This window comes from Anas platyrhynchos, chromosome 9 (assembly GCF_047663525.1).
Source record: "Anas platyrhynchos isolate ZD024472 breed Pekin duck chromosome 9, IASCAAS_PekinDuck_T2T, whole genome shotgun sequence".
NCBI classification, from domain to species: domain Eukaryota; kingdom Metazoa; phylum Chordata; class Aves; order Anseriformes; family Anatidae; genus Anas; species Anas platyrhynchos.
In genome coordinates this window covers 6565002-6578717 of record NC_092595.1, presented here as the reverse complement: position 1 = coordinate 6578717, position 13716 = coordinate 6565002, and the positions used below count along the sequence as shown (strand labels likewise).

Below are 13716 nucleotides of genomic sequence, written 5' to 3'. Positions count from 1 at the left end.
AACACTTCATTGTGATAATGTCAAATCATTCTTCAATTCAGTTGCATGGTTACAGTATCTACACTTCATATAAAATCCAAATGCCTTCATAATTACATGTAGACTTCATTCCTACATGGATCTTTATGCTACTATTTGATAAGGAACACAGGAGCAAAAGATGCTATTAAAATCTGAAAAGAAAAGAGTGATTTTTTTTTCATATTCCCATTCTCTCAGACAAATCTGTTCAATACCAAGCCTGACTACTTGAAACTGTTATAGTATGTCAAATGTTTATATATATATATATATATACACACACACACACACATATATATAAAACTTTATTGTTCAGAAAAAACTCTGTGAAAGAAAATAATGGTCCAATCTCATTGGCAGAGCCACAGAAGATTTTCATACCTAGGCAAAGAGCGTTTGGCTTCAATGACGTTTTTCAGTGATATGGAGTTGTACAGATCTATCAGCAGGAATTCAAAATCAGATACTTGCATAAAATTGTTGATATACAGCTGGCTTTTATTTTCATGGCACATGTTTACATGGCTTAAAGAAAACATATTCTGAATGAATATGTTTCACAAATTAGTCCTTAACATTCCATGAGATATTCTAGTCAAGAGCTGCAGTTTGTATGGAGCTAACGTACCAAACTAATGTTCTAGCCATTATTAAAACATTATGAATGTATCACTTTTATTTTTACTTTTAATCTGGTGAACATGAAAGCAGTTTCAGGAAAAAAAAAAAAAAGGCAAACAAACAAACAAACAAAAATACACAAAATGGAAATAAAATTTGGAAATACACATTTGTTTACAATGAAAATATTTCATTACACCTCTCAAGTGCTTCATGAGTAGAGAAAAACCTTCAAGTTATTTATATATAATAAACAAAACATGGAATTCATATTTTCATGAGATAACTACTTAATCATAAACTGAGTGGTCTCTTTCTTCAGATAGAATTCAGGCTGTTCAATAGATTTTTTTTTTTTTTTTTGTAGGAGTTTCAGATCGTATACTTCAAGATTGATCCCAAATATGTACCTCTGAAAATCTTGATTCCCAAAAAATATACAAAGTCACCTACCTGAAAGGCCAATTATCTGAATGTCTGGGCTATCTATCTACGAGCATCTAAAAAGAGGATGATTCAAATTTTACCTGTAAGTAAATTATTGGATCCCAGTTTCTGAGGTTCTGGCTAGCTGTATTTTTCTTACTTTTCTCCTTCTTCCCAATTTTTATTATTCTTTAATGCACTGGGATCTATGTTACTGAATCAGCAGCTTGAGAGGCATATGTTAGAGCTTACTGGCAGAAACAACTAATAAAAGAAAGTAAAAACAATAAAAAAAAGCAAATGAATATAATTTCAAATCATTCAGTGCAATGTACATCATACATATCTTCATATTCCAGTTTGATTTCTAGCAAAAATAAAACAATGGAAAAAAAATGTCTAATTCACAACCACTTTCACAAATTGTCTATTATTGAATTCCAGTCCACAGTGCCCTCTGTATAAACACTGTCATAGACCGCAAATATCGTATTCATAGCACAGATAAGTGTACTTCTTAATCAAAGTACATAGAATCTCCTTACATTAATAGTCAATGTTACCTTTTCATTACAGTATGTTATAGAAGTACAGTTCATACAACGTAAACTAATTTTGCAAATATGCTGTTGTATTCAGACTCAACATTCTATAATGCATTATAAAAATCAACCGTTCATTGCACATTTCCACACAACATGATATTTATTGGTTTCCCGGAATCACTGCATCAAGTTTATATTACTGCATGGTTGAAAAAACTAGTTACTTAATATTCAGAATTGACTAGCTATCAGTTGTGGTACCTTGATTTTACTACACGAAAACTTCGATGTAGACGGAACGAAGGAGTCATCATGCAGGCGTCTCACACTCTGTGTCAAAGCTTCACAAAGATAACACAACTTGACAGTTGCTCCCTTGCATACAAAAGGCAGAAATACTTGCATATTCCATCTGATTAGTTAAAATCTGTAAGGTGTTATGTGACATAAAAATAATAGTTCATACTGAGACTAACATGATCACTGATAACAGCATTTGAGCCTTAATCCTCAAAGGTACAGCGATGCTGACACACAACACATTACCATGCAGCTAGGTATGAACGCAATGCTAAAATCTGGCCTTAGGCAGAAGAACATTATTTTCCAGACCTGTACTAAAATCCCAAGAGTATCTGTTCCAAATATCTTCACTCATGCTTTTTTTTTTGGCAAATGGTTGAAACACTTGACTGTGAAGCGTTCCCTGAATTCATTATACTTTCTCTGGATATAGAATTATATTCATTTTCCATTTGTCTCAGAATACCAAATCATAATGTGTGTGATAAGAGTATGTTGCATACCAACTTGCATAAACGGCAAATGGAAAACAAAGAGAATTTGTATTTATCTTATCTGCTCTAAGTATGAAATATTAAGCATCTCCTTATTTCTCCTCTAGTGGATTCATAGACTACAAGATGTTTCAGCTGTCGAGAACAGAAAATGAGACTACATGAAAAAAACAACAGTGTTCTAGTATACTTCTTCAGAACCTTCAGTACAAAGACTGAAAACACCCAAAGTCTGGGAAGTACTTGCAAAATATTATATTTAACATTTTAAGGACATGGTTTCAGTAGCAAACCAATGCCTCAGTCAGACTTATCTGTCCCACCTGGGTGTCATTCAGACCAGTATCAGGCCTGCACTACTAACCAGCTGACTGGGGCTACAAGGGACACTAATTGAAAACTGTGGAAGCACACTGACAGCTCAGAGGACACCCTGACATTCCACCTGTAGAAAGATTTGTTGCAGGTGCTAAGAGAACTCAGTGTTACATTGCTGTATTACCAGTTTGCTGCAACTGGAACAGTTTCGAATAGGGGAAAATTAGTAGGTCTTTGCAATACTATCATAAAAACATATTTGTCCTCTTAAGTGCCTGAAAGCATCATATTGCATACCTATACCACTGCATGGCAACGGCAAGCACCCAAGCATATTATATCATATATATTAACAGCTCAGTAAGTGACCTTCTTTCAAAGACTATGCTTTGAAACACAACCTCTAATTCTACCAAAAAATCCAAGAATGATCAGACAGGAAGACCTTACATTGTCTTAACACATGGTAAGCTTTCCATAAACATTAAAGATAGCAGGAATTTAAAAGAAAACTAAAGACCAAGACTTCATTTTCAAAGGCTTGTTAGAAAACAAAACAGAGAAAAGTAGTTTAAACAAAACCATAATCTCTTTAACCCAATGGATTAGGCAGACGAGTAAGCATATACTGCATTTATGTAGCAAATGTTGTTCCTCACCTACACTCTGCATTTCTTAAATTAAGCCCTTGTATCAGTTCCAATTTGTGAAGCTCATAAGAGAATGTGTGCATTAATCCATGCCAACATTTATAGCAACTCTTCAGTTAATACTAAATTATAATACATCACTTGTACATGCACATACTGCCTGTGTATACTTAGCATTGACCAAGAGATTCCTGTCCATTTTTTGAAAAAAATTGTACTCTTGGTTGTAATAATATATATTAGGAGATTAAAGAGAATAGACTAAACATAAATAAACAATATTCTGATATAACATCTTTTGGGAAATTCCACAAACAGTAGCCAAATTCTGCTGACCTTACTCATGTAGTATAGCACCCTGATAAGCAGTCATGGTAAAATCAAAAGAAACAGACTGACTCAGTATGATTGAGGGGACCTAAATCTACACTTGTACGTATTCTCCAGTTATGTTGAGTGTGTAAGAGCAATACTACATACAACCAGGAGCAATGGGATAAAAATTAGGGAAAATAATGTTGGGTCTGATTGCACCATAGTTTTACAAAATGTACAGTCCAATTCAGATACTCTTAAATCATATGCTACCTATCTGCTTCCTAAATGAGCCTTCATTATTCTTAGGCACTTCCTTAGTTCAAGTGTTCACATTCAAGTACATTTTTGTGCATATGGCTTGAGTCCTTGCCATCTTTAATCACTGTGATACAGTGGCCAAGTTTTGCTTCTGTTCTAACCATTTATTCTTTTACATATACATATACCTTTTGTATGTAGTCATTACGTAGCCTTTTTTTTTTTTATACTGTAAATATAACCTTCAATAGACAGTAACCAATTGTTTATCCTATATTTCTGAGACCTTTGCTTGCTATATTGGAGTCCCTATCCCAAGTTTTGTAGACTCAGCTCCAACAGAATCATAGAATCATTAAGGTTGGAAAAGACCTTCAAGATCATCTGGTCCAACCGTCGCCCTACTTCCAATGTCACCCTGTAAACCATGGCCCTAGAAGATACCTTGCTATGTTTTGAACATTTTCAGTGCTGTATATGACTAACTGTTCTCAAAATTCAGGTCCCAGACGTCTTACAATGAGATTTGTTTCCTATCACTCACATTTATCAGACTTAATAAAATGCAGAAGAGAGCTAAAGAGAATGAATGTCTTCCACGCTAGGCTATGGATAGTGTCTACAATGTGTTGTGTCAAAGGTACCCATTTCTGGGTAACACAAATAACAGTTCACCACAGAAAACTTTTGAGGAACATCTTAACTGTTCTCTTGAAAATGCATATGCATATAACTATGCTTATAGTATTTATTAGTTTTAAAGCCAGAAATACAATTACTATAGCATATAGCTGCCCATAAGCTGATTTTTCCTTCCTGCATTTTCTAGCTCATCTTTTGTTCTCAGTGAGTCTTGTAATGTATACCAAAAACTTGTGGTTGGGAACCAGGCACTGTAACAACCTTAAAAGATAAAGGCATTAGTCTCTACAACTTAAAAATAAACCTCTTGGTGAGCAGTACAAGTTTCTATATACAAACTTTCCAGCATATTCACTCTGGAATTCTGGAGACCTTGGCCAAGAGTTTTCACTGAAAGAAATGATGGTTATCCTTTGAATGTATGTAGTTAAAACTATTAATAATTTAACGGTTAAAAATATAGGGAGCAATCTGGAGAAACTATATCTATGGAAGAAGAATTTATTTATTTATTTTAAAACTATGGGTGTGACCAAGCACTGGAAGCCACTGTCCAGAGATGCTGTGGAATCTCCATCCTTGAAGATATTTAAAAGTCATCTGGATGTATCCCCTTCCAGGAATACAGCCCAAGGTGATACTGCTTGAGCAAGGACTAGATGGCCTCCAGAGGTACCTTCTGTGATACCTGAGAAATTTTGCCTTTCCCTACCTACTGCTTCAGGAACTTAGGTCATCAGTGATGCCTTCTTTCACACATCTAGACTGAAATACTTTTTAAAAGGTAAGTGAAGCAGTGCAAAATAAATGCTAATTTTCTCATGTAGTTATTATTTACATCAGTGTTTGTGCAGATGTATCATCTCACTGCAAGTAAATTAATATTTCTGCAGTGTTTTGAAGATACAAGACATTTGCATATTTGTGTGTTTGCATATTTGCACATATACTGTATATCAAAAGAGCCTTGGTTTTCTTGGATGATAAAAACAATTCACTGCCTTTTTTAAGGTTAGTACTCAAAATCCAGCTCCCATGTACTTATTATTCATCTGAGTTGATTATACTTTAGCTTCTTTATGTACTCTCTAAAATACGCACTAATAAAATCTTATTAGCTTTTTATTATCAACCATCTCAACATACAAATATTGCAAGCTGCAAGGATTTTCTGGTCACTGAGAGTATGACTCTAGATTACTTAGTAATCAATACATTTGTTATACTGTCTCTGGCAGTTGATGCTTCTGTAAAGGTAACAGATTTTTACTATCAGTCAGGCAATTTGCAAACATACTGGAGCCTTTAAGGGCGCTCTATTCATTTCAAAACAATACAGGAATGAATTCAGTCTGGGTAAGCTACTATGATTTACTAATGCCTTCCCCTTAGCTGTTGTTCCACAGCTAGAAAATTCTGTTAGAAATAATCCAAGTATTTAGGATCTTAACTTGATATAAATTCTTTGAAGTCAATGGGTAGGATTTAAAAATCAATGGAAGGATGTGGCTCAAAAATGCCTTTTCCAAACCTATAATGGTGCAAGTATTATCACTGGGCACTCACTTATATACATAGGATTTGAACATTTGAAATAAAAACCTAGAGATGTACAAGTGTGAGATGGCATTGAAATCAATGCATTTTTGTCCCTAAAGAGCTCATTTGATTTATCTCTACAAGAATATATGATTGTCTCTAGAATTTACAGGTAGCGATATAGTAGCAATACCTTTTGTGGTGGAGTACTTTGAAGTCTGCTGTTTTTAAAGGTGATATAGAAGGACATTAGTGAGAAAACAAGATAAATGTTTTAGTGAGGAATTACATGGTTGAGAAATCATACATGAGAGATACTCTTCCCAACTGATTTCCCTGATTTTGCATGAGTATGCTTTGGGCTACATTAGGGGAAGGTTTGCTGGACAGGAAATAGTTACTAAATTCACCTGGCAGAATTAAAGGAAGTGTTCATCTCAGGTTTTGGTCTCTTAATGGCACCTAAGCCTACATCATTGAAAACCATAAATGTTGACTCCACTGTGAGTCAGCATGCTAAAGAAAACGTTACTAAACTTACTGTTAGGAGAGTAATCCCTATTAGAAAAGACAATTCACATGTAGTGCGCGTACTACATTCCTAAATACTATCACAAAAGAAACATAAAACTCAAATGTGGATATTCCAACTATTTAAGTATTACTATAATAAAAATTATGGAAACAAGGGGATAGACAAGCATTGGATTATCATAAAAAAATGTTACTCTTCAGAAGTCAAACTCTCTTTGCAGTATACAGACTTGGTACCAGGATTAGAAAGGGAATAATCATATGCTCTTTCTTAACAGATGCCAGGTAAGATGAGGAGATAATTATGTCTGTCTCAGTTGTTACTGAACATATTCTCACTTCAGTTGCGGCTGTACAATTGCATAGCCCCACCTCTGTCAGAACAGGGATGCTTTTGTGCATGTTATGATAAAAACTTGCAAAGAAATGTAGCAACAACATAGCTGTTTATACCCTGTCCTAGGCCACTGCTAATAGAGGCCCATTTGCCAATGTCTTTGGGAAAACAGAAACACAGATCCAAAAACTAATTTCTCGCTATGTGAACATATACATTACAAATTCTAAATTCAAAAGCTATTCCATAAGCTTTCACCCTTTCACCAAACTACGCACTTTGAAATTGAAATTTTCCTGAAGGCATTTCTTTACATTCATAGATACCTGAAATGTTTCTGCAATGTTTCCATGGCAAATTTGGTAACAATACATTTATTGTTTCCATCAAATAAATTACATTTTAATTCTAAGAATCTATATAAAATTATTTTTTAAGCTCTAATCCCAGAATCATCTGGGATTGTAAAACTCTAAACCCAATTGGGTTTAACAATTTTAAGTATTCATATTATTAAGACACAATTCTCAAGTGTGTATATGATCCCCTTAGAGGTTTAGGACACTGAACCTCCTGATCCTTTCATTCAGAGATTACTTCAAGTCAATGCTGTAACGGTGTGATTACAGCCTCTGGACAGGGCTTCCACCAATGCAAACTAGCCCTGCAGTATGCTTCATCGATTTGTCTTCAGAGGTGAACTGCTGGTTCTGTGGTAGGTAGTGAACAAATTGGGCACTACAGCTGGAATGATCCACCCTGGAATAGTGAGTGGTGTCGCCACGTGGTGGAATCTCAGAAATGTTTCCAGAACTTCGAGCTCTTATTTTTACATACTTCTCCCTGAAAATTTAGGGAGACTTTGAAGTGGCTTCTTTCAGTAACATATAAGCTTACAAGGCCTGTAGCTTAATTAGACTAGGCAGTTCTTTTACTTAACATAAAAATTCAGTTTTTTGCACTTTTAACTACTGATGCAAACATTTCAAATCATGTGTAATCATCACAGAAATCCTCTCTCCAATAATTAGTAGAGAAAACAATTTTGTTTCAGACAGAAATATGATAATCAGCATTTATCTGTATTCTCAGAATTGAGGTATTTATTGTTCCACAGGAATAAAGATGTTAGATTGCACTGATAAGGGTGTTTTGAGCATTTCCAGATTAACTTCAGCATTGCATACCCCAGAAAATGCCATATCCTTCAACTAATTCTGAAAGGAGTAAGGAAAATGAGTTTGCTGAGGAAGTTAAGGAACACAAGAGTATATTTAAGTCACATTTTTCTGACAGAGTAGGCATGGAAAGCTCACCTGGATATACATCCAGGGTGTCTCAGAACCAGGTCTTCAGTGTATTGCAGGATGTGCTTGGTACTTCGCAAGATTGAGCTCTTAGTCATAAAAATATATTTTACATATAAAAATACAGCAGATGTCCTTCCAAAAATCATTAAGTGTTAGTCCCTCCCATTGTTTTATACATTCAGAAACAGATATTTGAGATATACTGTGAACAGTGCAAAAGACTGTTTTGTATTTATAAAAACACACATTGCAGTACATTTTAGCGCCAACTGAAAGAAAAGTTGAGAAAGGTTTCATCCTCAGAGAAATTCTGGTCCGAGTCGAACTTTTGTTTAGTGAGTTGTAAACAAACGTCTTAGAATGCAGAGAATTCTCTCATTTCTTTCCAGCTAAGGTAGTCTCAAACACATCAAGTCCTGCTTTGAAGTAAACCTGAGCTGAACTGATGCTGTTCAGCACCTCTGACAAGGCTGCTTGAATGGTCTCATTTGACTGATGTAGTTTGTAGTGCTCCAGTGCCTCTAGCAGTACTGAAAACTGGTTTGTCCTTTCATCTAGTCTGTAAAGAATATTTCTAAAAGAGAACAATGGAGAATGGTAAACTTTTTACTCAAAACAATCTTCCAAAATCATCAAGAATCCTTGCAAGTATCAGACACATTTTATAGATGATACATATTATGCACAGTAGAGCTGACCCATGGCAGACTGAAAGACAACTGCATATTTATTGCGGCTTTGTAAACTGGATCTTTCCATTGATCTATGTGTAAATACATTGAAACATTCACAAAAGTCTGTCAAAGAGAATTCAAATTCCTTTTTGGTCTTTGAAAATTTCATCAAAATCATGAGCATAGGCTCATCACACCCATTGTGAAGTTTTTAATGTCTCAGCTGGACTCTGTGTATTCCCCTCTAAAGAAAAGTTTAGTTATTATTGTGGACTGTAGGCATGGACATATTTTGTTTTCCCTGCTATCTGCTCCTGTTATTTATTTCACACTTCAGAGGTGAAATTCTAGCTACTGAAGTCAATGGTAAAACTCTCACTGCCTTCAGCAGCACCTTTATTTCATCAATAATCCTTTGTGGCATCAGAACAAGAGTAACCCATCTTTAATATCATGTACTTGAGGAAGGAAATAAATGGAAGGCACAGCTAAGGCCTTATGAAATAAAATCAGTGTTTTTCTATAATAATAACTGCAACAGTTTTTTAATGGCATGTATCAAAATCCATGAAAAGGCAATGTCTGAATCCTTGGACACGTTATCTGTACATGTATGAGGTGCTGAAAGCTCATTATTCAAAGCTAGCTATTGATTTCATTGAGACCTTTTGAAGCAGGCTGTAAATATTATCTAAAAGCAGGTGTAATCATTATCCTAATTAGAAGAGCATGTAAATATCATAAATCTCCACCCAGGGGCTCCTTTGATTATAAACAGAAGTGAGTGAAACTTGAAGCAGGAATGCTACAAGTGATCTTGCGCAACACCTTATCCTTAAACACAATGCAAGAGTTGAGGGCAGTGGGGAAGTTGTTTCACTGAATGAAACCAGCAAGTGAGCAGAACAACTCAGACAATCCATTAGTAACCTAACTGCATGACAGGACAGGCCCAGTGGCAACTCCAATTAGTAATAAAACTGCCAAGTACCTACAAGACAGATGAGCACAAAAGTGTATCTTATTACTACAACAGTCATCTAATTGCTAGTCTGTCAGGGGGAATGGTGATGAAGAAGCACAATAAATAACATCACAGAACATCTACAATCTTCTGCCATGATTTTCAGTTTGAAAAGGTGTTTTGTGTTTTACAAAGATATAAAGTAATTCATATCACAATTTTTCAGTCTTTAATTTTTTATCTTTCTGTATTGGATATATATCTAAGACTAGCAACAAAACATTAACACCATGCAGTATGAATTGTAAGCTTTTTATCCCCTGATAGTGATGCATCTATCCATTTCAAGTGTTCTACAATGCAATACACAATCCTTCTAAATATAAGGGGGCAACAGTTTGTTTCCAACATTGCAGTAGAAGGAGAGCTTACATAGTTTAGGTAGCAGGTCATCACTGACCTCGATCATTTAGCATGAAACAGATTAGGAACACTTACAGGAACAACACAGCATGGACAGAGGCCTCCATCAAGAGGGCAGTAACAAGGAGATGTGGAAAAAACTTCAGCTAGCACTGAGCAGCCAGAGGAGGACATCTCCCAGCTTCCTCAGTTCTGAGCTGATACTACTTGTCCTTCAGAATGTGATGCAACTTACACTCAAAGTTGACTAAAGTTATATTATGGATTGTTCCTAAACCTTCTTTGTGATATAGTAAATGAAAACTGTGTATGTTGAGAACCAGAAAAAAATCGTGGTTGGTTGGTTTTTAAGGATAGGCTGTGCTGTGGGAAATACTGTAGCTTTCAAAGCAGGGATTGATTTTGCTCCCTCTGAAATCAATCAGGGACTCCTGCTGAGATCAGTACGAGGAGAAGCAGGCTTTTGAAGAACTCTCCTCTACTGTACCCACAGTTCACAGAGAGACAGAAGCCTGTTCACAACCCCTCGAAGCCCTTGAACAGCAGGGGCAATACTAGAGATAATCACATTACTTTTCTACTTTCAGGAGGTATGTGACAGTCCTATCTGGTAGCTGGTGTCTGGGAGAGTTTGAACAAGGGTTCTGCTCCAAATGCCTACAACACTGGCAATATGATCTATATTAGGATTCCTCTGTTTCTTTACTAGTGGTAATGTCAACAAATAAGAATGTAATAGGCCAATAACCCACCAGCAGAACAACACTAATTTAGACTGCTAGGAATCATTCTAAAGAGAGGATGATCTGAAGACAGGAACATTTAGGGACTCCCAAGAAAATAAGTGATGTGAATAGAAACTGATCTTTTCCTATCCCATCTTCCAAAGTGCTGTAAATACGGCACATAGGGAAAAAAAAAAAAAAAAAACAAAAAACTACCTAGAGAAGAGTAAAGAGTGTAGGATGATAGAAGAGTTTAATTCTACTGCTGTGATTCCAATGGCAATGGCAGGTGGTCTACTGTAAAAGAAATATTCCCTGCCCACCCCACCTGACTACAGTACAAATCGGTGTCTAATGAGAAAAACTGAACAGTTTGATGTATGAAAGAGATGAGCAGTTAGCTATCATAATTTAACAGAATGTCTTAACTTTTGCAATAGTAATACGATTTAGGCATAGCTGATTGCATTGTATGACAGAACCTATTTTTTATTTTTATGTATGCAAATACTTTAAAATAATAATAACATTATACAGTACCTGTTTTTTTTCAGATTTTCTGCTAGGGATTCTTACTAGGATCTTTTATTTTCAAATTACTTATCTTTGCTTGGCATGCCATAACACCCTTTTTGTTGCTTAAAATGATTTCTCTATGCATGTTCATGAGAATCAATTTATACAATTTTACTTATCTCAGTGCAAGCTTCATCAAATAATAAATAAATAAATAAATAAAAACACAAAGCTAGTCCAGTTTATTACTTCCATGCCTTTACAAGTCAAAAAAGTGTTTTCATTAAAAACTACACATGGACCAAAAAATAAAAAACAGCCATTGCTTTGGCACAAGATATTGCCATGTGACCATGATGTGTATAATGATCCTAAGACTCTTTAATTTATACTGTGAAATTCAATGACTTAAAAAATTCCTTAATACTTAAGACTTATACAATTCCTTAATACAAATTGGTTTGTACACCTCTAAAACAATGATTCCAGCTTCTGGCCTAACTGCTTAAGTATCTACCTTTGTCTTTAACTATTTTGATCCTACAAATATAATGCATGCAGTCAACTTGACCCATACAAAATGAGAAAACAGAGATGTGTAGTATAGTACTGATCCCACTAATGAAATTGCAACACAAATCACTCATCTTAATGGTCTTGTTTCAATGACACGTCACAGTGACCTGGAAAGTATAACACTGAACTAGAAAACCTAGCAAATAACTTCAGGCACTACTGCTGAAAGAGTCTCCACACAAAAGAATGAGCCTCAATAAACTAAAGCAAAGGAACTTATGAAACATAAGGCAAAGAAACTTATGAAATAGATTCTAATAGGACCTCATTTATAACTTTTACGAGCCCTTTGCCTGCCGAGGAACATAAACATTAATTATTTATCAAAATAATGACAATTGCAGTTAAACATTACAGTTATAGTATCAGAAATAGGGATGTGATGCCACCCTCACTAAACCAAAATGCATTTGAAAAATTCTTGAATGAAAAAACTAAATAATAGTTTAACTAAAACTAAATAATAGTAAATTAAATAATACAGTGACTAACACAACTCAAAATATTTTGAAGATTACATTAGAACAACAGACCAGTACAGATAAAACTAGTTTCTACATTATTCTTGCCATGAAAAAGGATGTTTTAGCTTACAAGAAAAGTTTACACGTAGGTGATGTACAAGATATAAGCAGAATTATTCAGGTACTTACACATATCCTACTATCTAAGAGATACAGTATGAAATTTTGGAAAGAAAAGTAATTATTAAATCATTAGGACATAGCAGCCTGCATATGGTCCCATAAGAAATGAGTTCATGTTGTCTCAATGGAATCACATTAAAATCATTTACAGATAAATGCTATGGGCACCCTCTGTCTATTCCATTTATAACACCATATGCTGTGACTACAGCTGCTTCAGCATCCTCACACATTGAATTTTATAAATCCCTGAACTATTTTTCTCATATTCTCCAGGAAAAAAAAAAGTACCAAAACAGAGATTTTCAGCATTTCCTTTTCTCATGGTAACATTCAGTTTTGAATGGACTTTTCTAAGCTCTAGGAGTTTGTTTTCACTCAAGCTTGTAAAACACAAATTATTATTAACCAGATAAATAAATAAATGCATTCTAATACTATTTGGAATACTGTGGACCTCCAGTTCCACAGAGTGTTTATTTATAGCAGGACATAAAATATTACAAACTCTCCTTCTCTGGAAACTGCATGAGCCAATTTATCTTGTTTACACTAGTTTGTACCTCACAAAATTTTATGGTGAAGTTATAAGAAAACTTCCCTTCTTTCTCTAGGTTCCTGATCCTTTGGATCTCCAACAGTGTTTCTCCTTTCTCCTCTTTTTATTTTTAAACTTTATTGACATGCACATATACTTGGTTACCTATTTTATTTCATGGCATTGTTATGCCGGAAGTGGATTATTATAAGATTATAGCTGCTAGTCACATAAGACTCTCTTTTATCAGGACAAAATGTATGCAGCAGTGAACTGTTATTACATGTCATTATGGATGATCCAGAGGAAAAGCTTTTTTCTGCACTGCTCATTTCTT

The 13716-nt window shown here is 34.9% G+C and overlaps 1 protein-coding gene across 17 annotated transcripts in view; it reads right to left on the bottom strand.

Moving 5' to 3' along the window:
- Positions 1-311: 311 nt before the first annotated feature.
- Positions 312-13716, bottom strand: part of NAALADL2 (N-acetylated alpha-linked acidic dipeptidase like 2) — a 432007-nt gene continuing 418602 nt past the window's right edge. For 15 of the 17 annotated variants that reach the window (XM_027463880.3, XM_027463881.3, XM_038183555.2 and 12 more), the window contains one exon: positions 312-8890. In XM_027463880.3, coding sequence (XP_027319681.1) covers positions 8692-8890 — 199 coding nt within the window. In that variant the 3' untranslated portion in view covers positions 312-8691. The remainder of the gene's footprint in view (positions 8891-13716) is intronic. The other 2 variants (XR_011811283.1, XR_011811282.1) reach the window with 1 other exon arrangement.